The sequence below is a fragment of the Erithacus rubecula genome (assembly GCF_903797595.1).
Source record: "Erithacus rubecula genome assembly, chromosome: 4".
Classification (NCBI taxonomy): Eukaryota; Metazoa; Chordata; class Aves; order Passeriformes; family Muscicapidae; genus Erithacus; species Erithacus rubecula.
Genome location: NC_136686.1, coordinates 57955286 through 57982176, shown reverse-complemented (window position 1 = coordinate 57982176; position 26891 = coordinate 57955286). Strand labels below are relative to the sequence as shown.

The 26891-nt window shown below is 38.5% G+C and overlaps 1 protein-coding gene across 7 annotated transcripts in view; it reads left to right on the top strand.

Annotated features, from left to right (window-relative positions):
* The window catches only part of MAGI2 (membrane associated guanylate kinase, WW and PDZ domain containing 2), a 685143-nt gene that overhangs the window by 429215 nt on the left and 229037 nt on the right, over nucleotides 1-26891 (top strand). For all 7 annotated transcript variants that reach the window (XM_079303121.1, XM_079303120.1, XM_079303125.1 and 4 more), the window contains exon 4: nucleotides 23897-24112. In XM_079303121.1, the coding sequence (XP_079159247.1) occupies nucleotides 23897-24112 (216 nt within the window). The remainder of the gene's footprint in view (nucleotides 1-23896; nucleotides 24113-26891) is intronic.

The window sequence follows — 26891 nt, the reverse complement described above, 5'->3', positions numbered from 1 at the left end:
CAGAAGTCTTTTCCACCCTGACTGATTCTGTAATTCTGGGATGGGTAACAGATCTGGGGAGAATTTAGCTGGTTAAGCAGTCACAAACTAATTGAAGCCTTTTTCAGAGCACTGGATCCAAATGACCACTCCATTCTATGGTCTGTTAATTAACTGCTGTCTTTTCCCCATCTCTTGATCATATTTAAGGTATAACCTGTGCTTCTTTTAATCTCCAATATATTTATAGCTATCAGATCAAACTGCTGGTAAAAATGAAGTGCAAGAATATTTTGCACATAGCCTGACACACTAAAGTATCTCATTAAATGACTCACTGAATATAATGTGTATTATTCCAAACGCTGGCGAGGCTGAGTCAGCTGATGCAGCAGTTTATAAATAGCACAAATACCTTCACTTGCTTTCATGCTGTCTCTAGCTATTACAGTTCATTAAGATCAGATGCATTTTGATTTTCTCTGCTATTCAGATTATTCAATCCATTAAGACACAGGAGTGAGACAGAAAGATCAGGAGAACTTTTGTGTTGGTTTTGTTGCCAGGGAACCACTTTTTATTTCAGTGCTTGGGACACTGGTGTCACTTTGAGTCTGAGCTGCAGAAAGACAATTTCAGAGGAAAAAGGCAGGGATGTAAAACAGAACTAAACCAACCCTAACCTTTCATTTTAAAGAGAAAAAGAGCTATACCAATTGTTTTGGAAGCATCCTGAATGGCCTGAAAGTTTGGGGATTTTTTATGAATCTGAATAGAATTTTGAAGGGAATGTTAATGACAGATAGGAGAGACTTCCTGGTCTCTGCAGACGTGTCTTAGGTAATATTCCATGTCTTTTTCTGTCCATGCATCACTGTGGTGCATCACCATTTAAGCAGAATGGTGAATATGTCTGGAATGACAAGGAATATTTCAGTGTTTCCAGAACTGTCCTCTGCTCACAGGTACCTGTACAAACTCGTTTGTACCCCCATATGCCTGGAAGGGTTTCCTGATTTAATCTAAACAGACTTTAAACATTCTATCATTTAAATAGGCCACATTTCTTTTAAGAAAAACTGTATAGGTATTTTTGAAATACAATAATTATTAATTTGGAAATAAAAAACATAATAAATGCAAATACAGTCTATAGCTATTAACTCTATATAAAATGAGAAATTCCATCACTGGATTGCCTTATGTCATTTAAAACTCATTTGACATTTTCATTTTGATCAGATCTTCCTGAGAATTAAACTAAACATAAAAAGAAACTGTAAAAGTGCCAGTAAAATTATTCTAAAACTAATATTTATTCTTTAAGGGAAGAAAGCATTGACAGCAAAGAACCAGTGCAACAATAAAGTTGCAACATCTCCTCATCTCCTATGAGGAATTGGAGTATTCATCTGGTGGCTGGATAAATAATGTGTAAAGTGCTCTTTTCAAATTGCAATATTTGTGAGATTCTGATTTCATTTTTCTCAGAAGAATTTATCTTAACTATATACATTTGTTATTTGGAAGGCATTGGATTAAAAAAGGGAATTAATTAAGATTGATTTTATACCTTAATTATATTTAAAATAGACACAGGAAAGCAATATAACTGCAGGGCAAGAAAAAAAGATCTATGCTGGTAGGTGCTGAAGTAGATGATACTGTGTGTTCTTTCTGCCAGTCATTTGTGATGTTCTAGTCATTAAAGCACCTGGGAGATGAATGGTACTAAATAAATAATAAGTTTTGATTGATCTTTTGGAACACTAAAAATCACAAAACTTTTTAGAGAGAGTGAGAATGGCAATGAATCCTAAATAAAACTAAATATGTTCCTAACATCAAAGGTTGCTGTCTTCACATTTGTTTTATCTCCTTCTTAAATTTCTTCTTCTTTCTGTTTCCCACTCATGAGAGGTAGAAGCCAGTTTTTCATGGATGAGTATCAAAATCAGGTTACAGTCTGGGAAAATTTTATATGTTCAGATTTTCTTCAGTCATTTTGAGAAAACTGTCGTTTATCAGTTTTTTGCCATTTTTCATATTTATTGATGTGTGAGTGACACCAAGTGTTTTAAGCATCATCTAGGAGGGTGTGTTCCTTCACAAGTCACATTAAACAGATAAAAACTGTACATCAGTGTAGCTTGATTAAAGAGGATTAAAATTCCAATTCAAATTTTTCTTCCACCTCAGCACATACTATAGCCATAACCAATATGAGTATGTGAGTATGTTATGACCTGGATGAGTGTGAAACTAGATGAGTGAAAACTAGATATAATTTACTGTTTAACTTATGGATATATGCATATTTTACTATTTTTATTAAAGAGTTTCTTTAAATAAATCATGTACGATGAACAGCTAATTGTTTTGGTAGCCTAACTAGGGGTCAAAATATCTAGGTATCCTCTGTAATGTGAAATATTATTTAAAGTCTGGAATAGAATATGTCTCTTGCTTGAACACTTGAAAAAAGTTTGTTAAAGCGAGTGTGAAGAATCATATTTACATTAGTTAAAATCCAGATCTATTGATATTTGGCTTTGTGCTTGCTTGGTCAAGGTTACAGCATTTCAGTGGTCTGTGATGCATTCACTGCATAGTATATTCTCTATTCTCTATTCTCTTTATTCTCTAGCTCCAAAGCTGTAGAGGTAACTAATATCTTCTATTGTATCATTTTTGCTCCAGCAGTTTGTCACACAGTTTCTGTCAGTAACAGGATGAAATCCATACCTTTATACATACACACATTTCTTTGTTTCCTAAGGTTTGATACAGATCCTCCTGTTACGTAAACTTGTGGATATCCAGCTCTCTTGAAAGCTTCTCAGTCATAATGACTTATTAGGAAGCAAATTATTTCAAGAAAGTATTTGTCTGTCTGTGTTAGCTTGTCACTGTTAAGTTTAATTCTTTTTGTTCTCACAGCTCCATCTGTGCAACAGCCCCACAGACATCTTTCTTATGCTTCACTAGGTATAAAAATGGTATATAAAATCTGTTTTTCTGATAGGCAGACACCATAGCTTTCAGAGTGGTTGTATACTACACTGTCTTAGAAACCAAAGCCCAAATGTGTGAAGAGATGTTTTACTGAGTGGGGAGCTGGGTGCTAAAAGTCAGATGACCAGTTCTGCATTAGAAGAGCTTGGTAAATGATGGTAGGTTGTAAACATGATTTTTTTTTTATGAAGGGATGATTAGTCAGGGACATATTTATACAGGTCATGACATTTTTTATTCATAATTGGTGGTAGTTAAAGAGCATAGCAAACCACTTTAAATGGGTGTGAGCTCCTGCTGTAGTGTTAGGCAGTGTCTGTAGGCTTGTAGAACCTGAGAGGTTATATCATCTTGGTGTATGAAGCTGCTTGAAGCTCTCCTGGCTGTCTCTCCAGTTGCCATGCATGCAGTGCAAGCAGGCAGATGACAAGTTGGAGAGGAATTAATAAGAAATATTGAAGGCAGACTTGAACCTGTTTGGTTTATCACCATAAAGGTGAAGAGGTGACTTTGTCACATTTTTCAAGTATTTCTGCAGTGTTTGTAGAAACAGATACCAGGTAATAGATAGTTCTTCAGTCTTGCAGCCAAAGTAAAATACAATGCCCTGGCTGTAACGTGAACCTGTTCAGATTAGACATGAAGCACTTTTTAGCAATGGAGGCAGTTAATGAGGTACTCAGTGTTACCATTATTAAATGCTTAAAACTCATATTTTTTGCAGTCTACAATTCAAATGCCAATTAATTCAGAGATGGATGTGTTCACAAGGGTACCAGGATATGTTACAGTCTAAAAACCTGGATATTATCCCTTCTTACCAATTAATAAGATTCCTGTAGGGAAGAAGAGAGGTGGCTTGGTTTGGATCACACTAGCTCGTGCAGAATGCTGCTAGAATATTCTGTTGGCACATTCCCAACACAGACAAATGCCAGCAGGCTGGAGAGGTCAGTGTGAGTCACCCTGACCCAGGAGTCCTTTTTCTGTCTGTCTCAGGCCACGGGTTGAGCCTTTCCTGGGCCAGTGCTGTTGCACAGCATCACAGGTGAATCTATTTCTGGCATCCTGTGCATTCACAGCAGATGGAGCCATCTAACAGTTTGGCATTCCCAGAGTTCCACCGCTGCTGCTGGAACACTGCGAGTGATGCAGAGATGCCCTGGCTGTTCTTAGGGGATTGTGTGGTCAGTAGCTTTGTCAGAAGGCTCTTTGTGAGGTGCAGGTGTGGTCCTGCTCCCCAGCCAGGTTCTGGGAGCAGTGCTGTGTGCCAGGAGCTGTGCAGGTGCCTTTGCAGCCAGGAGTGATGCTGCAGCTCTGCCTGGGCACTGCATGGCTCGAGGGGCTTGTGCCTGTGAGCTTCTGGCTGGTCTGCAGCTGCAGAGCAGGGCTGTCCCAGAAGAACACACAGTCAGCTTAGTCTGTAAATGTACAATATCCATTTTAAATCTCTGCAGTGCACCCTGTTTTTATAATGCCAGGGTGTTTGGCATTGTCAGAGCAATGACAATGTCAGAGGAGCACCTCCCCAGCACAGCAGCACTGCTAGAGTCTGTCAGACTGTGACTGCACAATGCACTCACCCCTCCACCCAGTGAAAGCTCAGTCTGATTTTCCTCTGTCCTTCCTGTCCTGTTCCACTCTGTAGAGAGCATCATCAGCCAGGAAATTTCTTAATTTTCACTCAGTTTAATTAAGTATCAATGGTTTGGAAACTAAAAATTCACAGTGTGTATAGGACACAAGTGTAAGTTTCAAATGCACAGGTCTTAAAAAAGATATTTTTCAATCTCAGATGTCTTCTTTTATAATACATTTGCTAAGAAGCTAATCCAAAGTAGACAGAAAAAAATACCAGAATGCAAGTATATGAAATCATAAGGATAACTTTGCTAAACAATTCACATTTAGGTTTTTCTATACTTTCAATAAATACTTTCAGTTCAACAATTTTTGCTTGACTCAAAATGTAATCAGCTGAATGACAAATACCTTCTAGCTTTCCTCAGAGTAAATAGTTTGGCATGCTAGCTTTCCAGTTTGATCTAAGGAAATGGTATGTCAGGAGTAGTAAGAAAAGGGAAATTAACATGTGGCTATGTCTGCTTTTCAGTTGGTGACTGATATCTGCATTGGTTGTAGATAGGTTAAATTTAGCTCAAAAACTTCTGTGAAAAACATTATTATGCAAGAAAAAAAACAAACAACAACCAAAAAAAAAAAAAAAAGAAAATGCAGGGGAAAGTAATCTTTAAAGTAATTAATTATCTTCATTTTTCCTGAAAAAGAGAGTCGAGTTATTAATCAGCATGGCAATTTATAAAACATGTCACTTGGGTAAAAAGCATCCATATTCATGGCTTTCCATACATTACTTTCTTCAAATAAAGTCTGTGAATGGATTTTGTTCAAGGTAATTATATTTGAAAACTGTCTCTCCCATAAACAGTCCTGCTGTTTTGTGAACAGGCAGACTGACCTATGGTCAGCTTGACCTTTGCTGAAACCCAAATCTCTCTCCAGGTTGCAGAGGTACTGGCAGACTGAAGCAGTTCTGATTGTTTTGCTTTCACATCTACCTAATACAACTTTACATATACTTACTACCATTCAGGTTTCTTGATTTCCAGTTAGTCATTTCTCCACTGCACTCAGGGTACAGCAGTCTTTGTTTTACAGTCATCTGAAGGACAATGAGTTCTGTATCTGGATTTTTTTATTATTATTATTAACCTTAGATACCTGCATTTAATCCAGACTTACATGAAACTAAAGGAGATTTGGAGATAGAACAGAAGAGAGTTGGATATTAAGCTAATGCTAGGGCCTAAAAGGGGGTTTTTAATGGGTTAAAAGATCCTTACATCCTTTATTGTGCAGTGTTTGAGTTGGATTGGTTATGTCAGTATGACAGCTGGATTTCACCCCTCTCTTGGGGCACTGACAGACATCCCACCCAGCACCAGCTGGTGGAGGCCTGGCCAATGTGGCTGTTCACTGCTGCTTTCTCCCACCCCTCTCTTTCCTGTAGTTCCCATTTATCTGCCAGAAGAGCAGGTTGTACTCAACAGCCCTCTGATCTGCTTCAGACAAAATCAGCCAGGAGCACTAGAGTGAGCTCAGTAAGGTCAATGGTCCATAACAGGGCAGTGATGAGGAGGATCAGGTACAACTTTCACAAGTCTTAGATTTATTCCAAGTCACTGCTGCAGTCTAACAGCTATTTTGAGAACTTTGTACAAAAATAGGTCTTACTTAGCAAGGTTGGTGAATATGGTGACAATGACATCATTAATTCTTCTGGACAGAAAATATGCACGGAAATTCAGCATTTCCGAGGAAAACACAAAACTTTGTACTGATGTTAATGCAGCACAGTTATGCTGACACAGCATTTGAACAATGGCACACAGCAGCAAGTTTTAACATCATTCTGAATTTTAAAACATGGAACATCCAGCTTAAAATTCAGAACTGACAGTAGCTCTGTGGAGTCTTTGTATCACGATGGACGATTTTTCCAGGACAAACTCAGGCTCTCTGCATATATTGGTATTACAGTTGCTGTTTATTGTGAGGGTGTGGGTATAGAAAGTGCTGCTAAGGGCTGCCAACCACAGCAGGACAGAGAGAGATTGGGAGTAAGGGAAAAAGAAGAGCGAGAGGGAGAGAGAAGCAAGAACAAGAGCAAGAGCAAGAGCAAGAGCAAGAGCAAGAGAGCGATTTCCCATTTACAATACAATAAATCTTCTGCTATGTTGAATATTCTAATTTTCACTAACCAATCTAACATGAGATACAAATTCTATAGTATTTATATACAGCCTATCAGAATTATTACATTACCATAGTGTGTTATACTTTAAACTCTAAAAAACTACCCTTTGGACTCTAGCAAGTTCTTCTCTGGTCTCTGGACCTGCTTTCCAGCAGGAGGCATTGTTTTATCAAGAGGGGATTACTTTCAGCTGGCTATCCTATTGTCTTCTAGTTATTTATTAACTGAGGTTTGGTATTTTAATCTTGCTTATGGTATCTATATTTTCAGAATCTAAGCAATCATACCTGTAAGGTTTTCCTAGTTCATCCTTCCCCACATAGCTCTGTAAGTTTTTCCTTGCAGCCTGCTCAGTGATCATCTAATCTTGCCTTCTGTCTGAGGATCTCATTCTTGTGCACTCTCCATGCCTGGGTCACCTTTGATCTTCTGACACTGTGAACCATTAATAGCAAGCTTCTTTTGTAGTGGAGACTACATATTCCTTTAATTTAATATAAATTTCAGTTATAATATATGTAGTGCCCTAACAGGGAAAATGTCTGCATCACCTTGTGATTGCAGTGATGTAGCTTCAACATGGCAAATTTGCAGTCTTTTAAACTTTGCTCTTTAGATGTACTAAGTTCAGCAGCATCAGCTGGCCACAATACCATCAAAACTCATTAGAACTGAGGAGATTTTGAGAAAATTATTAATTGTGCAATTTTAGCCTGCTATAATGGTGTTAAGCATGAACAAGTTGGAACAAGTGTTAACTACGTAGAAGGAGTAGACTTGTTTTAGACATATGGAAGAAATGTTATTATTATTATTATTATTATTATTATTATTATTATTATTATTATTATATTAATATTTAATCTGATTGGCTTTCATTTATAGGATTACAAACACTGTTTTTAGCAATGCTGTTCTGGGTCTACATCAGAGTAAGACAGTTCCTTTCTATGTTTAATCTTTAGGAAGAGGCTGTTGGTATTGCCCAAATAAATTGTTCTTTGAGGGCCTCTGCATAAGCCCACTGGTAGCTTCTAATGACCTAGGTAAGGTCAAGCTAAAATATGACTCTCTCTCATATTAGTGTATGAGAAACCTTGCCTGAGCATGATATTACTCCAGGGTGCATGTAAATGTATATTCTTGTGCACATCTCTGGCTGCACAGCCTGCCATCTTTACAGATGCTGAAAGGCAGTACAGGTTGCTCCATTGAGTATCATTACCTTGTCTTCTAGTTATTACTTTCTGTGGAGGAATGCACCTCATGATTCTGCACACATAATTTTCCCACAAGCTCACAGACTGGCACTAGAGACTTGAAGGAACTTGTACCCATCAAAACTGGCTGAAGACTGACACCCATATCTACTCCCAGTTATGTCTGTTCCTTCTAATTCTTTGCTCTTTTGGGGACAGGAATGTGAAATGTGGAAATCAGAACCTGCAGAAACATACTGCTTCAGAGGCTCTGAGCACATGAAGTTCAGCCTTTGCACTCTGCTGCTCTGGCATGTGTGTCAACCATGCAACTGCAGCCCCTTCTTGACTCAAGACCATCCTTGGCCACCAACTGCTGTAAGGGCATATGCCCAGTGCATGCAGATGCCCAGCCAGATTTAAGGCCAGATTTAAGAAACATTGCCAGAAATTAACTCATAGGAATGCAACCTATTCTGTAATAATGTACCCCAACTTTTAAGGAAGGAAAGTTGGCAGCAGCCATGTGAAAGTCTGTAAGGCTTTGCCAGTCTAGCGAAGAATGATGAGAAATGTTTCCTGCCCTGTGAGTGCAGTGGTTCCTTGCTTTTCTCCTCAGCCTGTCTTTGCTCCTGTCTGCTGCTGGGGTGTCTGCAGGCTGGGATCAGGAGCCTTTGCTGTGCTCAGGTCAGCAGCAGGCAGGGCACTGGGCACTGCTGCTGCTAAGAGCAGCCCATCCTCTCCCAGTTCATGTGTGTGCCTTGACAGGGTCAGAGCGTGATTGAAGAGTGAGAGGGGCACAAAAGCAGAGAAGGCTTGAAATTAAATAGTCTTTGAAGCTTTTTCTTAACTAGTCTCACTCTGGCACAGACCCCTGCCTTAGGGGGTGATCCAGTGGAATAGCAATGACCTAAAGCTACTGATGTAACTACTGAAACGTGCAGGGAGGAAAATTTATCTCAAAAATGATGATATATCTGGGCTGCAAATAAATGTGGTTTTTTTTCTTGACCAAAACTGGAGCTTTTTTCTGAAGTACTGAATGGTGCACAGAAACAAAAAAAAAAAAAAAGTGGAAAAATCCTGGTGGGTGAGACCTTCATCTCTCCTCTCATTTATTACTAGTACCAATGGAGTAGCTGTCCTAATTAAAAAGAACTTGCCCTTTCAAACAGAGGAGCTGAATTCTGATCCAAATGGCCTCGTAGAAAAGAAATTGGTGAATGAAGTCATTACTCTAATTAACATTTATGCTCCTGATGTTAACAATGTACTTGTAAAAGGAACCAGTAGCACAGATACTACTCTTAAAACCATCTAATGGTCTGGCGTGGGTACTGATTTTAATTGCCCTTTGGTTATCAGTTTAGACAGATCTGCCAGGGGTAATTGCACTGTAAATCAGATATCTCAAGAAATTCACTAATGAGCTGATGAACAATAGTTATTTGTGGGAGGAAGCTGACAATGCTTATTTGAACAAATAGTGTACTTATGTGTCCTGTGTTCCATATGGAGAGATGTGACCATTCAACATTAACTAGGTTACAATGTCTTGGCTGTTTCTCAATCTACTCCAGAGTTTTATCTTCCATTTTCCAGGAAGTCCCTGGAAGGCTCTTTCTGTGATTTGTAATTCAGAGAACTGTAGTTTGGAGCTCTGCATTTCTATTTGACTTTGTTTATATATTTCTTGTCTCCCTTAGCATAACTCATAATGACAGCCTAATTGGTTTACATTTCTGAAGCAGTTTGAAATGTGAAGTGTTGCATAAGTGTTCAAGGTTGTTATTACTTTATGACTCTTGCCAACCATTTCTGTCCAGAATGAAAATTAAAGAGAAATTATTTGCCATTTACAAGAGTAAATATAGTGAATCTTGTCATAAGTAATCACACAAAGATCACCAAAAAAGCCCCTCTGTTTCACAGAATTGCACTTCTTAAATGCTTGAACTTTCCATTTCCTTCCTAACACAGTAAGTCCATTAGCTTCAGTGGAAATACTTGATTTACACACACAAAAGGAGAATCAGGTCCCTGATATCTGTGAGAGGGCAGGCTAGTGTCAGGCTAGAATGAAGGTTGTGGAAAGCACAGGTCTTCTCTGACAATTTATCCATAATTAAAACACTGGGACATTTGATAAACTTAGAATTTGAGATCATGAGATGTTTATTTTCCATGAGGAATTTGTATAGTTGTACCAGAATTTTACAGATTGGAAGATTCCTTCATTCACAGATGCATAGTTTACCTAAATAATATACATATACCAAACTGATTTTCCTTTTTCCATGGAGCACTAACCCTTTTGCTTTTTCATAGGAACAGATCAGTGCTTATTATTACCAGAGAATTTTTATTAGGTGAAGTTTTCCAAAAATAAAGTCAAAACAAGACAGATGCATTTCATTTCTTTTATTGCTTTGGCTAGCTCACAAGGCAGAGTCAAGAGCTATCCATGACAAAGTAGAGAAGGCTTTTACCCCAGAATGGGATTTTAGGATCAGAAATGAAGCAGGCAGGCAGGCAAAACAAGGACAGCCAACAAAAGGTAGCCTGGGGCAACACACTGTGTCAATGAGAAAGAGAGAGATAAGAAACACTTGGACAGTTGTGTATGTTGGCTTCAATCTGTAATGACTGTGCAGACCACACATCAGAAATATTTGGCTGTCCTTGACAGAGAATAAAAAGAGCACAGATTTTTCAGCTACCTCTCTTTTTTCCTTTTTTTTTCCCCCCACAGTCAACCTGGTGAATAGCAATTAATTTACTTTACTTCCTTTAATTCTGTTTTTAATTATTTGTTTAATGGCCTTCAGGCAGTTATTAAATATCATCTTTGACAGACAAAATGAAAACTCTCCATCTTTTTACAACTGTTCTTTCTGCTCTTGGTCAGATGGATCTACAACTCTCACTGTTTCAAACAACATTTCCATTGTAGCTTTCTAGTGTAAATTAAGGGCAACATTGCCACCATCAACTCCAATAACCCTTGATTTAGTCAGCACTGGCAGCTGCTGCATTTCTGCAGTACTAGGCATGTAGAAACCTCCATGACCTTGGCACCAAAGTGTCTATTGGTGCCTAAATCTTGTCAGAGTCAATAAGTGAGTGCAAAGCACGTATTTTTACCCCACCTCCCCAGCACTCCTATCCACACTGAGAGATTAAATAATACAGTTGGCCAAATGGCAAAACTTCCAAGCTCTGATGGTGGTTATGACATTTTCTTTACAACTTCTGGTCATTTTCTTGGTCGCCTCATGTCCAATGAAAAGAATAGATTGAAGGTCACAGTTTATTTAATGACTCAGGCTTAGCTCCTGAGTGAAGGTGAGCCTCCATTCCTTCTTTTGGGAGAATGACAGGGGGCAGTTTGCAATTTGTGGGTTCTGAAGAAGAGCATGCCAGAGTGCCTCATTATACAGTTTAGGAGCAGGAATTAGGAGAAAAGGCTCATCAAGCATGATCAAGCTTTTTTCTTACAAACTTCAGAACTCTTTATTTTCCCTATTTTTTCTTCTACTAGTATGTGATAAACTCATCCCAGGCAATATCAATTACTTCATTCCTCAATATCTCTTAGCTTGTTTCTGATCAGAAATTTTCTGAATTATTAAAAAATAATTAGTTTTTAAACTTTCTTTTTTCTTCCTGGCTTAAAGTTGTGTTTTAACAATGGTAGGTTGTGTGGTTTTAGTACAGGTTCCTCATCTTAGATCTTTATGTAGTAACTAAGCTCTGGATGAGTTAAAATGTCTTTTTGTGGCACAAGACCTTATTGGCAGTAAAGTTAGGGATTAAAACTCACATGAGAAAGGTAAAGGTCTCTATCTTAGTCATCTCAGGAGCAAAGTAGTAGACAGAATACTGAGGTAAAAAAAATACCACTTTAGAAAGAGTTATCACACTGGCTTTAAGGAAAACAGGGAATGCAGAGCCTCCATTAAATGTTAGTTATGGTTTAGTATTTTGGGTTTGTAATTCCAAATTACCTTTAAAAAAAGGTAAAAAAAATTACCTTTAAAAAAGTGATGATTCACAATAATACAGCAAAATAACAATCCGTTGATGAAAACAGAATTTATGTTGTTTTTTCTGAGGTTTGTGGTTTTTTGGAAGTTTGTTTATTTTTTTGTACCTGGAATCACTATGAGTCTCTGAGAAGTATTTTTATTTAGTCTGACAACTCCTTAAGGGAAGACCAATAGGGAATATCTCATTTATTCATGTTGTACAAGATGACTATCCAGGACAATCTGCAGATGCCTTTTTAGGCACAAAAGGAAAGGATTCCCTACACACCCCTCCAACTGGCAAGATAACTTTCTCTGGTAGCAGCTTGAATAAATGAATACAAGAGCTGATTGACTACAGGGATCCCTTTTCTTCCTCAGGTTTGAAGAAACTGTCAGATGAAATTAACAGTCTAGAGTGGCTTCACAAGGTTGTCAAGGCAGTTGGAGACAGATTTCCAACTATAACACAGAGAAAATGCCACTCTGAAAATGTATAAACTGTCTGTAAAGAAACTTTTAAAATAAGCTTAAAGTCCTATTAAAAAAAGAAAAAGGAGACATAGTACTGATCAAACCAGGGCTGGGGGCATTAATCCAGCTGCTTATGTCAGGCAAAAGCCAGATCAGACAATTCTCATGACTGTAAGACCTCTGCAGTATCATTTTTTGAATAAACTTCACCTGGCTTATGCTTCCCTACACATGGCATTTTCAGGTAGATCTGTAGCAACTATGAATTGATTGAACATATGGGTAATCTCTCAGAAACTTCTGGTGTAGTGACTCTATGTTCTTGAAATTTGTTCCCATTTTTTAACCAAAACTTCATCTGAAAAACTTAGCATATCCTTTTCTCTGTAGCACCTTTCATAGAAATATAGTTAATTTCTGCAACTGAAATGCATTTTATTATCATTTTACTTTCTTTTGTTAGAACATGTTTTATTTCTGTAAGCTTTTTTCCTTAGAAAAGTCTGGGCCAATGCTGTATGCAATAAAGTTCTCAACCACAGGATGAGCACTGCCTGACATTCTATTCCTTCAGCTCAGTTAATGATTCTAGCTTTTCTTATTATTTAGCAGAAGGAAGCTGCTACTAACAGGGAGATGTCTGCAGTAATGCCAGTATGATTCTAGAAAGAATAGTAATTTGGCTCTCTCATTTGCATTAAAGAGCAATAAGTTTCATCTAGCATGATAACTTCCCCTAGACTTATATTTTTTTTATCTTTTTTAGGCCTTCTTAAGCTTTAGAAACATTCATTTAAGTGGCCCAGACTGAACAAGATAAAATTTTGCCTAGAAGTGTTCTCAGACTTTTCTCATCTTTCCAGATAATTTCTAAGGGTGTAAAACCATGTAGGCACTACTGTCAAAAGGGAGGGACTCTGCTGCAAGCTGTTCTCTAATATGGCAAGGGATTTTTACTTCTACAGGAATCTTAGCCATAATATATAACATATACAAGGGGAAGCAGAAAATCTTATCGTTTGCTTAGCCTAAATCTCTAAATGAAGAAAGAAAGTAATAGCATGATTTAGTGTGTTGGGACCTTGGCCATTAAGGGTCTGAATCGTGTCCTGTATTATTAGTAAGTTTAAAGGTGTCTGGACCTTCTTGTAAAGTAACAACCCAAACCCAAGTATGCTTCCAGGGGTCAATTAATCTAATCTAAGATCACTACCAGGGCAGATGGGGAGAGAGAGTTCATTATTTTAGATACTGAACTTCTAAACAGGAACAGTTAAATTGGCTAAAAACCCACTCTCTATATCACTTAGGAATCATACACATTTAGGGACAGGTGATTACTCAAGGGTCCCATCCAGACAACAACAGCCAGGTCACAACAAAAAAAGGTAAATGTGGTGGGAGGAAGTATCTTGGTATCTGTGCTTAGCTGCAGCAAAGAACACACTGTTTAGGAATTGAACCATGTCTCTTTCTGGGAAAGCAGAGGTTTCAGATTATATCACTGCTTTTTAGAAGACGAGGACAGAATTTCTTGAAAGTGTGCAGAACACTATAAAACAGTTATTAATGTATTTATTTGTTGCATAGTCTTGTTCCAATAGCCTGCATTCATACCTTTGTGATTCCTACTTTTGAAGTCCAAATTCCATTTTGTACTAATTACTCAATCCTGACCCTTTGTCCATGATTTTTCTCTAAGTATATAAGAGTAGCCTTTTCAAGAGGTCCATCTAGATTTTTCACTTCTGGTACACAGCAGAAGATCAAATTATGAAAGTTAAAGGTAATTTCATTTTTTCTGGTGCTTGGGAGATGTGTGATGATGTACAGTGTGTGCAGCACTCTGCTGCATCTGATAAGCAATCTTCTCTCTTCCAGGCCATTATCTAAAACTGATGTGTTCTGCTTCTCAGAAAGAAATACAAACTTGAAGAATATTTGGGAGAAATAAGGTCAGGACCTTAATCTTAGAGGAATCAAAGCAAGACAGTTCCCTCTGTGTAGCCACCTCCACCTGGACTTAACACAGGATGGTTTATAGTCACTTTATCTGAAAGGTATTTACACCTTCAGCCCGTGGGATTCCCACATCTGACAGGAGAACTGTTATTTCCCAACTGTGAGAGATTTAGTGCTCAAGAGAACTGTATCTGTTCATATGGTTTGGTCTTGGAAGAAATTACAGGGATGATGAAAACAGCTCAGGTAGTACCTGATTTTGTAAAGGTGAAATTATTCTTTCTACTTGCTCCTTCTACTCTTACACAGAGCTTTAGGGATTAGTCTTGCATATGTGCCTAAAATTGTAGATGGGCAAACAGCTAAAAGATTAATTAGCAAAACCTAAAGAACACAGAGTATTTATAGGATAAAGCCACCCTAGTACTTAAAAAGGTGGGAGGAAAAAAGAATAATTAAAAGTAAAAGCAGCTATGTAAAATGAAACTATGGAAACAGTGATGAAGAAAACTTAGAAGTTTGAACACTCTGAAATACACTAAAGTGTGAAGTGCTATCTCCGATGAAAATATATTTTTAAAATGTGAACTAACTTATGTATTCCTTAAATTTTCAAAATCAGACCATGCCCTGTGGTGTACTCTATCACTACCTAATTGCTAAAATTCATTTGCTATTGGTATTCATCTTGAAAAATACCAGTTAATAAATACAAAACAAACTTGTATATCCTTACTTATAAAGTATTTCCCAGTCTGTATGGATGGAAAAGAGATGTTCTTCTTGAGGGCACTTGGTGCCCAACAGTAAGAGAGCAGCAGTTTTGTCATGTTGGAAGGCTTGACAGCCCTTCCAACATGTCTTGTCTCCATCACTGTATTTGTGAATTTAGAAACTTCCTCTGCTATTGCATTCACTGGGGGCCAGAACACTCTTGGGCAAAAATCCACAGCTATAATTAGTGACTTAATTTTAATGTAGATGAATAGACAATCCTGAAGCCAGTTATTAAAATGTCATTACTTGACACAGAAGTTAGCATATTTGCCCAGTGTCTGTTTGCAGCTGAGATCAACCCAAATGAGAATTCTTCCTGAGGAAGAGGCACAGCAGCACAAGGCATCAAAACTCCCCCTGCCCCTGGGAAACAGCTGGACAGCCCCTGCCAGAAAACACTGAAGTGTTTGTTGGGAATGCACAGGCAATAATTCTGACCCCTTTGTTCTAGCAGAATCCTGGGCTGTTCAGAAAGTATTTCTTCAGAGTAACTTGATTTATAGATGAAGCCCGATGTATTTAGGGAATAGAAAGGGGAGAAAAAACAGACTTTGTAACGAGTAGCCCTGGGGATGTCAATATCCAATGAGTATGGAATTAGTTCTGTGTATCATGTGTAACTCATTCAGACAGCACTCCCAAAGTAAATGAATTTTAATCTGTATTTTTAATTTGGACTTTAATTTAACAACAAGGCTCAGAGAACTAAGAAATCTGGATTCAAAGGTTTAATTAGTAATAGAAGAGCAAAGAAATCTCTGGGACCATCAGTCTTCTGTCTAAAAGAAACTAAAAGTAGCCACAAAGATCATAGTAAAAGTATAAGTTTGCTTGTGAAAATTTAGAGAACACAATATGAGTTTAAAGCTGTTGTTCAAAAACATAATTGCAAATCTATATTTAATAACTTTTTCTTTCTCTAAATTCTAGGAGATCTGAACTACAACCTTTCCTATTTCTTTGCCATTTTAATGACACAAGTTCATGAGTAAAAATAATACCAGTGTAAACCTAAAATCGAAAGGTTTCAGAAGGCATCATTTTTTAATTCCACTTTCTCTGGAGTCACAATAAGAGTTCTGCAACTTTAATCCATCAAGCAGCTTTGCAAAACCATCATGAAAATGTATGAACCCAAGAACAAAATCTACTCACCCAACCTCACAGCAATGATTAAAAAAAGCCCTAATTATAGTATAGTCACCCGTCAAAATAAATTACTCAGGGTGAGTGGGTGAAAAGAAGTTTGCTAGACTTCCTTAAGGAGGTGGTAATTGTCTTGAATTTTGTTAAAATACATCACTAATTATATTTTAATAAAGTCTATGTACTCTTTTCCTCTTTAGGAATTTTATAAGATGGTTGTAAGAATACAAAGGGATTTTTCAGTTTTAGAATATTCTATACTTGCGCAGTTTTATTGCAGAACAAAACAAACATACAAAAATGCACTAAATTGCATATACAGATGAAAATTACATATACAGATGACCAGAAATGTTAGAATAAAGTGATTTCACAAGAAGATGGGAATTGATTTGACACACTTCTACAGCAAAGTGATGTGTGGGTGCAGTGAAGTGAGAGCATGGTGATTACCACAGGGGTGGTTCATGGCAGTCCACAGAACCTGCATTTAAGAACTCCTCCCTGTCTCTGAGATCCATTGCATACAAATGATGCTCAGGAAAGTGGTTGAATCACCATCCCTGAAAATGTTCAATAAATTTGCAGTTGTGGCACTTAGGGACATGGTTAGATGTTAACATGGCACTGCTGTGTCGACAGTTATATTGATGATCTGAAAAGTCTTTTGCAGTCTTAACTGCAAAATTTAATTCCATGGTTTTAGTACTAAATCCTTCAAAGAAGATATCTGCAACCCATATTCCTGGGATATGTTGTCCAGGAAAACCTCACACTAAATTTGAGAAACTACCAACCTCATATGCTGTTACCCTGCTGGCTGTGCTGCTGTGGGCTCTGCCCTAAACACCACCAAAACCATGAGCTTGTTTTCTTGCTCTCTGGAGGTTAACAGAAAGCTACACTTAACTTACATCCCAAAATTGCACAGGGTGTGGACTCTATACAGCAGCAGACATCAGCCTGGTGTCCCAGGGTTGCAGGCTGGGGGTCATTACAGAGATTTTTTTTTTTTTTTAATGGGGGCACTTCCTGGCACTTGCTTTACTTAATACCAATTAAACACTCCTTCAGTTAAACACTTAGAGCTAGGTAGAGTGAATATAGACCATAATAGCTCATTTGCAGACTCCAAAGCAGGTTTGGTTAAAAAAATAAATAACTTGTTACGAAAAGATCATTGAATCATTTGATCATTTCATAGAATCATAGAATAGTTTGAGTTGGAAAGGTCCTTTAAATGTCCAGCCCCCTTATTCCAACCTTTTTCAATGAGCAAGGACATCTTCAGATAAATCAAGTTTTTCAGAGCCTTGTCCAGCTTGACCTTAAGTGTGTCCAGGTGTGGGACATCTGTTAGCTCTGAAAAACTTCCAATGTTTCTACATCTTTACAATAAGAAAATGTCTTCCTCATTATTGAGTCTGTATCTACCCTCTTTAAAACCATTATCCCTCGTTATTGCAACAGGTTTTACTAAAAAGTCATCCTTTTAAGCTTCCTTTATGTGTTGATGGGCCACAATAAGGTCTCCCTGCAGTCCTCTCTTCTCCAAGCTGAACAAACCCAACTCTCAGCCTGTCCTCACAGGAGTGGTGCATCATTTTTGTGTCTCTCCTCTGATCTTGCTCCAAAAGGTCCATGTCTTTCTTGTGCTGAGAATTCCAGAGGTGGATGCAGCACTGCAGGTGTGTTCTCACAGAGCAGAGGGGCAGAATCCCCTCCCTTGCCCTGTGGCCACTGCTTTGGATGCAGCCCAGGACACAGCTGTGTCCTGGGCTGTGAGTGCCCATTGCCAGGCCATGTCCAGATTTCCCCCACCAGCAGCTCCAAGTCCTTCTTGGCAGGGCTGCCCTCCATCTGTTCCTGCCCCAGCTGTGCTGACACTGGGGTTGCCCCACCCCAGGTGCAGGACCTTGCAGTTGGTCTGGTTAAACTCATGAGATTCCAGTTCTGGGGCTTGTCCAGCTCCCTTTGCATGGCATCCTGTTCTTCAGGTGCATCAACCAAAGCACTCAGCTTGGTGTCATAGGCAAACGTGCTGAGAGAACACACAGTCCCACTGGTGATGTCACTGATGAAGATATTAAACACTGTTTCTCCCAATATGGACCCCGAGGGACACCACTTGTCACCAGTCTTCATCTGGATACTGATTATAAACACACATAAATCATGAACAGATGCTTCTTGTTGTATGCAGTTGGCTTCTAGTCATAAATAAATTCAGCCATCTTCTTTTAATCAAATTATAAAATATTCATATTTTGTCACATTATTATTTTATTGAAAATTAAGCTTATTTCTGCCTACCTAAAACTCTCTATACAATTTTAATCTATTACATTTCCATATGTATTTGTTTATGAACTGTTAAAATATCAAATGTAACTCAAATCTAGGCAACAATTAGGCTTCAGAGTGATCCCCCTTAATTTATTATCAGTAGTCAGTGACCACAAAAACAAATATATAGAGGTCTAACATTCATCATAACATTTACAGTTATTGTTCTTATAACTGAGAAATAAGGTTTGTCTTTCATTTCCTAGAGTTGTGGCTGACTCACACAATTTTGACTGATACTTCAGCAATTCAAAGCTGTATAAACAAAAAAAAGACAGATCAATCTAAATGAGGGTGCTGAATAAGCAGAGGCAGGTGTGTATTTGTAGCTGGGTACTGTTTCATCCCACTCTAAAAATAAGTGTGAAAAGGAATGTGTCTCTGCTCTGGGCTCAGAATGTGAGTCACATCATAGCTGGAAGTATTCATCCTAAAAGCTTTTGGCTCTGGCACACCTCTTGTTTTCTGTCTGGTTGTTTATTTTTACTATAATTTCCAAATTCCCCATCACTATTTTAACATTTCATAACACATTTTTAAACCAGAGGTTTTAATTTCTTAGCTGAGCTCTGTGGAGCTCCAGGAGCAAAGGATGCTCTCAGCAATGATGCCCTTTCTCCCCAAGGTGATGGTCAGGCTGGGCTGCCCAGGAGCCACAGGAGCACATCCTCCTCCATCCCTCCTCCTGCCTGGGAGCAGACCTGGCACAAAGCCCTTCCTCTCCTCTCTGCCCAGAAGCATGGCAAGTGGGGATGTCCACTCTGTGCTGCATTCTGGATCATTCCTCACAGAAAGGGAGAGGGGCAGGGAAGGCCAGGCAGGGGAGAATGCCTGCAGGTCAGTCCCTGCAATGGACCACAAAGAAGAGCTCAACATGGGAGAGACATTTGTAACTGTGCCTGGGATCACTGGGTGTCCAGCACATCACTGTAGGCACTGCCAGTTTATCTGTCTTGCTATCATTTCAGCATGAGGATTTTTCTGCTTCTTTACTACCACCCAAATGCTCTTTTGTTCTTCCACAAAGGCTTGCTTTTTCTCAGGAACCAAGTTAGGATATTGCTTAGTCATTGAACACTTTATGGATAAAATAAAATTCTTACTACATAGGTGAACTAAAGGGAAAAAAGCAAGCTGTTTTGTTCTTATTTCCTTGGTTTTCTGCTTCTTGTGACTTTCTGACTTCCTGATCTGGACTCTGTCATCAGAGCAAGCCTTCCCATTAATTTGTCTGACTCTTCCTTGCAGATTTAGGGTGCTGATCAGGGCTCGTGCAGCTCAGGGGTGGCAAGGGATACTTGGTAATTGTCACTGTGCCATGGCTTCCAAGCCACTTTGGCCACATCTTCAGCATTGAGCTGCACTCAGAACCAGCTGGGAGCACTGAACAATCAGGAGCAGCAGCCAGATGGTTTCAGCACAGCTTTTTCTGCACTGCCTGTCTGCACTGAGGCTTTGGTTCAGGCCCAGCACAAAGAACCTCACTTAGGCTTAAACTGACCTCCTGACTGTGCAGGGGTGGCAGGTGAATATACACACATTTTTTTGAGTAGGACAAAGAGGGAGCAGAGTAATAGAGCAGCTGCACTTAGTCAAATGGAGGGAAAATGTCTCTACTGCCCCTTGGTAGATCACAGAATCACCAGGATTGGAAGAGACCTGTAAGAGGTTAAATACAGGAACAGGGAAGACATGCAGAGTTACATTCTGCACTCTATCAATCTGATTGTATGGAACTCTCAATTCAGAATTTGTATCTTTACCTTTAATAGGCTTTCATGGTTCCCTTTTTTCTTCCATGACTTTGTATAATTGCTTTTTTGACTGCATTTGATACTGGCAGCATGGGACAGTGAACACCACTATTCTTCCATGCTGTGTAAAAAACCACACCCACTACTTTTGCTTGTTTTAAACCTGCTAATTTCATTGGGTATCCTCTTGTTCTCAAGTACTGGGAAGCCAAGCATCCATTCATTGATTTTCTAGGCACTTTCCCAGGGTTTTCCTGTTTTTATACGTATTTGCCATATCCCCCTTCAGTTGTCCCATTTCCAAGCTGAAAACTCAAAATCAATTTAAGCAGTTCCAAGCTTTAATTGCCCTTCTTTAGTTCCCCTGTGTAATTTTTGAGAGGCAAGTACCAGAACAGCAGGCAGTATGCAAGAGAGGGTACTCTATGGTTTTGTATAGTATTTGTATAAAGGTGCTGTCTGTTTTGTGCTCCATTCATTTTTTTCTAAAAAAATCCTAACTGTTGGTTTTTCTGACTGCGTTCAAGCATGGGATTTATGTTTTCTTCTAGTATGTGGTTTTGGTTTTGTTTTGTTGTGGTTTTTTTTTTAATAATAATTCATTTTTTAGAACTAACTGAAGTTGAAATTGTTTATTTGGTGTTCTTTTTTTACCTACTGGAAAATGAATTTCAGTATCTTGTGATTAGTGTTTCAGCAATAACCTATTGAAACAGCCCTGGCCTTGCTCAGGGAAGATTAAAAAGAGATCAGAGATTTTCAAAATTTAATAGCAACCAAAGTTATGGTTTTTAAACATTTGTCTCTATGTTATGCCTAGGTATGACATTTACTAAGGCTTTATGAGTCTCTCCCATAATTTCTAATTTCCCAAGTCTTAAGTAAGGAATTTCAACACTCAGAATCCCTTCTTGATAAAAGATACAGTTTACCTTGATTCTAATTTTTCTGTAATGGAGTATTGCTCCTTCATTGAAATGGCTGGATCTCTCACCCTATATATTTTTTCCATTGGAGTTTAACTTTTTTTTTTAATGACATGCTGATTGTATCAATATGTATATAGTTTCTTATTTTATTTGCATTTTTTGTGCATATTTTTGAATTAAAGGTATAAATCAATAGGTAGGGAGCAATAAATAATTTAAAACTCACTTTTAAATGCATGGTTACTGGATCATAAAGCACATAAGGTGTTACATTATAGGACACAAGTTGGAAATTTTACAGCATTTTCAGTTTGAAACTGGATGAATTAAATCCTCTTTGGCCCCTGATCTTACATGTGCAATTTTTTCTTAACTTTTTATATATGTGATATTCATAGATTTTTTTGTGGGTGTGAATTTTATCTCTGTCTCTCAGTAATGCATACAGTCAGTCAAAGTGAAAAAGTGTCTAGTATTTTAAAATAACATGAGAGTGTCCTTCAATGAAAACACCTCATTACTATTCAGGATATTGGCATTACTGCTAATTACTCTACACTCAATTTTGTATGACAATGACAAAACTAAGAACAAAGGGAAAAAAACCAGGCTATTGCACTTTAGTTTCACAGTTTGTGTCCCACTGGTACAATATCCCTGGGATATATCTTCTGATATTTAGGGAATCAGTGGAAATCAGAGCATATTTGACAAGTTCTGTCAAGCTTAAGGCCTTTGAGGCACTGGTTGAGACTGGTAAAATGGCTTAGGCCAGGGAGCTTTTGCAATTGAGAGTCGGTTTTTCAAATGTGTGATATCTCAGACACAGAATCTCACCCATAAAGGTACCACGATCTTAGAGCAATACAAAAGTAGATTTCCAGCTGAGCACAGTAGGTTTTCAGATACTCTCAAAACAGCCTGCACTGTCAGAGCACAGAAATTTGACTGCAAACAGATCTGATCCTGACATTTTTTGGAAGTACAGTTTAATGAGTGGATCAATGTAGATTTCCTTTTTTCCAGAAACATATGCTATTAATATTGTTTTGCTAAACTGCTGAGAAAAATTCAATGAGTATTCACTATTTTCAAGGTTGTTCAGTTACTTACCTGTATTAGGGTGGTCATGTGGCTGAACACTGTAAGTCCTTGGAAACACAGAAATACAAGTGTCAGTAATAATTTTTACTCTGCCTGCAAAATGTATTTTATGGTGGTTTGCTGTGCATGTGAATATTGTCAGTTGCTACTGCTATTTGATCACACAGGAGTCATAAATAGTGGGGTGGGATAAGATATTTAAAAATGTTCATATGGTCTAAAAATATTGTCATCAGCTTGGTATGCTTACAGAGGTGTGGGTTTTTTGGGTTGTTTTTTTTGGTTTTTTTGGGTTTTTTTTTTTGTCATTTTTTGGCAGAGGGAGGAAGGGGGGAAAGTTTCTCAGACCTGGACAGTATTTTTAGTTTCCCATAACAACTCCTGTAAATCTGCTTATAAAGCAACCTGTTCCTTGCCCTTCAATACAGCTTACAGATGAAAAAAGATAGCTGCATAAATACATATTTTCATCTTTACATCTTATATCACTATGTTTCTTTCTAGAAAGTGCATACTTTTTAAAATATTACTGAATTACATTACTGATCTATTTGTAACCATATTTTAAATGAAAATTTTGTGGTATCAGCAGGACACTAATTTTGAGATCAGATGTGCTAAAAATGCAAAGATACAGATATTGATAGATAAGAAGGGACCATGGTCCATCTAATCTGATAATCCTTCTGACAGAAAGGATGACTCAGAGGAAGTTGCCAGAAATTTTAGGAGACACCAATAGAGGGTAATCTATCAGCCACCTTAAGTCTTCTCAGAATTCCTTAGTACTTTGAGATAATGTTAAGCCCTAAAGCATAAGGTTTCATCTCCCTATGAAAATATATTAGCATTAACTTTTACAAATTTTGAAGCTATGAATAGCAAAAATTTGACAAATATGAAAAACAAGATAGTGAAAGTGTTACTGAAAACAGCAATCTCTGAATCACTGGATGATTTTTTGCTTTCTAAGTAGGTGAGATAATTTGAGGGAGTGAAAATGATAAACTGTAAGAAATAATGCTTTGTGGCATAAATGTTGCAAAACTAATTTGTCCTAACTAATGATTTGAAATAAGAGAACAGCTCTGGCATGCTGCTAGTTGGTCAGGTATTTGGGTGAGAGGAATGCAAACTTCAGCTGTTACAGTTGCAGAAATTGCTAATTAAATACATGTTTGTGAGCATGATTGGTTCACTTGTGCTACCACCAAGAAAATTCATTTCCATTTCAGGAAAGGCAAACATTCAATTTTGCAGAAAACATTTTGAACTGTGTTTCCTTTTAGCTGATGAGCCAGATCCTACCTCGCACATCCATTAATCCAAGACAAAATAAGCAGCAGCCGCAGCCTGTGTATTTCTGCAATCTGATGTGTTATTCTTTTATTTCTTTTTTTTCCAGACAACTATTACGGCACGCCGAAGCCCCCAGCAGAGCCGGCTCCGCTGCTGTTAAATGTGACAGACCAGCTCCTGCCAGGAGCCACGCCCGGGGCCGAAGGCAAGAGGAAAAGGAACAAATCCGTCAGCAACATGGAGAAGACAGGCATTGAACCACCTGAGGAAGAAGAGGAAGAAAGACCTGTGGTCAATGGGAATGACGTGACAGTAACACCAGGTCTGTTCTTCCTTCTCTCTTTGAGTTTGTGTTATTCAGAGTCCTCAGTTACCTCCCTCTGCACTGAGGATATGCAGGCTCAGGTAAGGATGTTCTTGCAAGAGGGAAAGGCAGGAATCCTGAATATTAGGATTTTTGCAAAGCCTAAAAAAAAAATTACTTAACCTCTATTTTGGGAGCCATCTCACTTACCTCAGCTACTGTAAAGATTTCTGGTTTTGAACTAGTCTCTTTGAACCCTTTTTATAGACCAAAGAGAAAAATGTCTTCTTTCTGAACATGGACTGTGGCCTGGTTTAGATTTCTAGGTTAGGAAATCATTCATAAATGCCTCTTCCTCTCCGCTGACTATAGAGGGAGTCTAGAGAACTGCAATTTGTTCAGATAAGTAGTCTCTGTGCTCTGAGTCTTGTTCTCAAATAGTGACACTCACAAGATTGTTCATTGCTTTATGAAATTAACTTTTGTCAATTGTCATGAAGATTTAACAATATAGTGGAAGACTAAAGTCACCACATTAACACAGGTGTGGCAGTGCCATTAAAATTCAGCTGGCAATACTATCTGGGGAACATTTTCAGGAATGTTTCCGAACCTGCATAAAGCTGATAAGGGTTTCAGATGTCAAGTCCTAAAAGTATTGTTGTTGTCCTGCTTGGATCACAGTGCTTCAGAAAAAAAATGGGGTTCTTGGTACTGACTGGTATCTAGAGTGAGAGCACTCCAGCCTGTTTTGAAGCAGGCAATCAACTTCTCCCTCAACCTCTCAGCAAGACAATATTTTACAGAACTTAATAATTCTTATTCTGAAATAGAATTTAGGAAATTATTTTGTTGTTGTTCATATAGAAAATTACAGAATTCAGATTTTTATATCTCTGAGGAATGGTGCTGTGAATCCTTTTTGGTAAACTTAGGAATTCAGAAACGAATTGTTAAAGTAGAAGTCTAATGACAATCACACGAATGAGAAGATAAACTGAAATATTGAAAGTTCTCTAAATGAATATGTTACTGTAAAACAAAAAAATCCATTACCTAATCTTCTAAGCTCTGTAAAAGGATTTTCATACTGCAAAGTCTGTGTATACCTTTTTAATACCTGCTTCATTACAAAGTATACTGAATTTGATATCTTCCCATCCAGGATGATTTTGCCACATGCTTTTCTCTAGCTGTATCCTAACATTATGTCTAAGGTGAAATCCCCATTTACCAGGGGTGTCAAGGAGCAGTGGGGTGAGAGAGGGTCTGGTTTTTCCCCTTGGCTCCCCAAAGGGCTGCACTGCTGCTGCCTGTCCACTGCCCCCACATGCTGCACAAGCCCTGCTCTTCCCTTCCACACAGGATGGCACCTGCTGGCGTTGCTCTGGCTTTGCTCAGTGCCTCTCCTGCACAGCTAAGCAGCAAAGGGTGAAGCCCAGAGATGCTCACATCAGCTCTGCTGCTGTTGCCAGGATACTGCACAGTGAAAGAGGCACAGGCAGGATTTGGTCTCTCATGTGCATTGTAGAAATCGTTAGGAAGATCATTCTTTGTAGTTATTCAGAATGTGCCACATGAGAGACCATTGCTGAGGAGCAATTTCCAGGATGATATGTTTCAGCTCCAAGTGGATCAAGAGGCAATATTTACCTGCATTTTTCCTTGAATTCTACACCTATAATATGCTTCTCCCGGGTGAATTCTGTGTGAACAATGACTAGGCAGCACCCAAGAAGCAGGCACTGGCATGTGCAGTGTAACTAAATGAAATACATGAGCATGGGTGTAAGGCAGCCCCCCTTCTTCCCCCTCCTCCCCCCCAGAGTAAATCCTGTCGGTGTGGCCAGCAGAACAAGCAGTGCCTGTGTTGGCTCTCATGGTTTTATAAGCAGGGTTTTGTTGTTCGGTTACACTGATTGAGGACTTTGGGGATTGTAGCAAAGCAGCTCTGTACGTACATGCTGTGTTGCCTTTGTTGGGCAGTGTGGCTCCCACAGACTCTGTTCCTGCAGTCATTCTCTCTCTGAGCTGACAGAGGCTTAGTCACCTCTAAAATGTCAGTGCATTTCTAGCTTGTGTCTTTAAACAATCAGGAGATACAGAATATTTTAATGAATGTATTTACTTTTAAACTCTTGGTGGAAAGAGAATTTTCATTTTCCTAAACAGTAGCAAAGGTAGGATATTTATTATTGCCAATTCTTTTAGAAAGTGTGTTCCATTTTAAATGCGTCAGTTCCAGGAGGAGGTTTTTATTAATTATAAGACTCCTGGGACATCTGAAACATTGATTCATTTTTTATAAATGCTCAGCAATTTAATGGTTTATTAACTGCATATCTGAGCCTGTCAACTCAAAGGACTGCTCTAGCACATCAGTCCACGAGGTTGAAATAGTAACAGATCTAAGAAGATTCTCAAGAAAGGAAGCCCATTCTTATCAGACCAATTAAGAGTTGTCTGTGGTTACAGAGATCTTTGTGCTTTTGGTCTGAATTTTTAGGCAACTTTTCAGTGTCTGTTGACAAAATGTGTGCAAGTGTTGAGCTTTAGCAATTTTTTTCTTAATACCTTCCATATGCCTTGCTTCATGTCCATCAGATTTCCCTGAGACACATGTATATAGACAAAGTGACCATAATTTTCTGCCCAATATGTTTAATTTCCTGAATTGTGTCACCTGTCCTCAGCCCAGAAGCCACCAGGAATCCTTCTCAGTGCTTCAGGATGGAGCTTTTGACCCTTTTAGGATGGAGCACTCTCAGTCCTTCATCCTGGATCAAGTTCTCTCAGG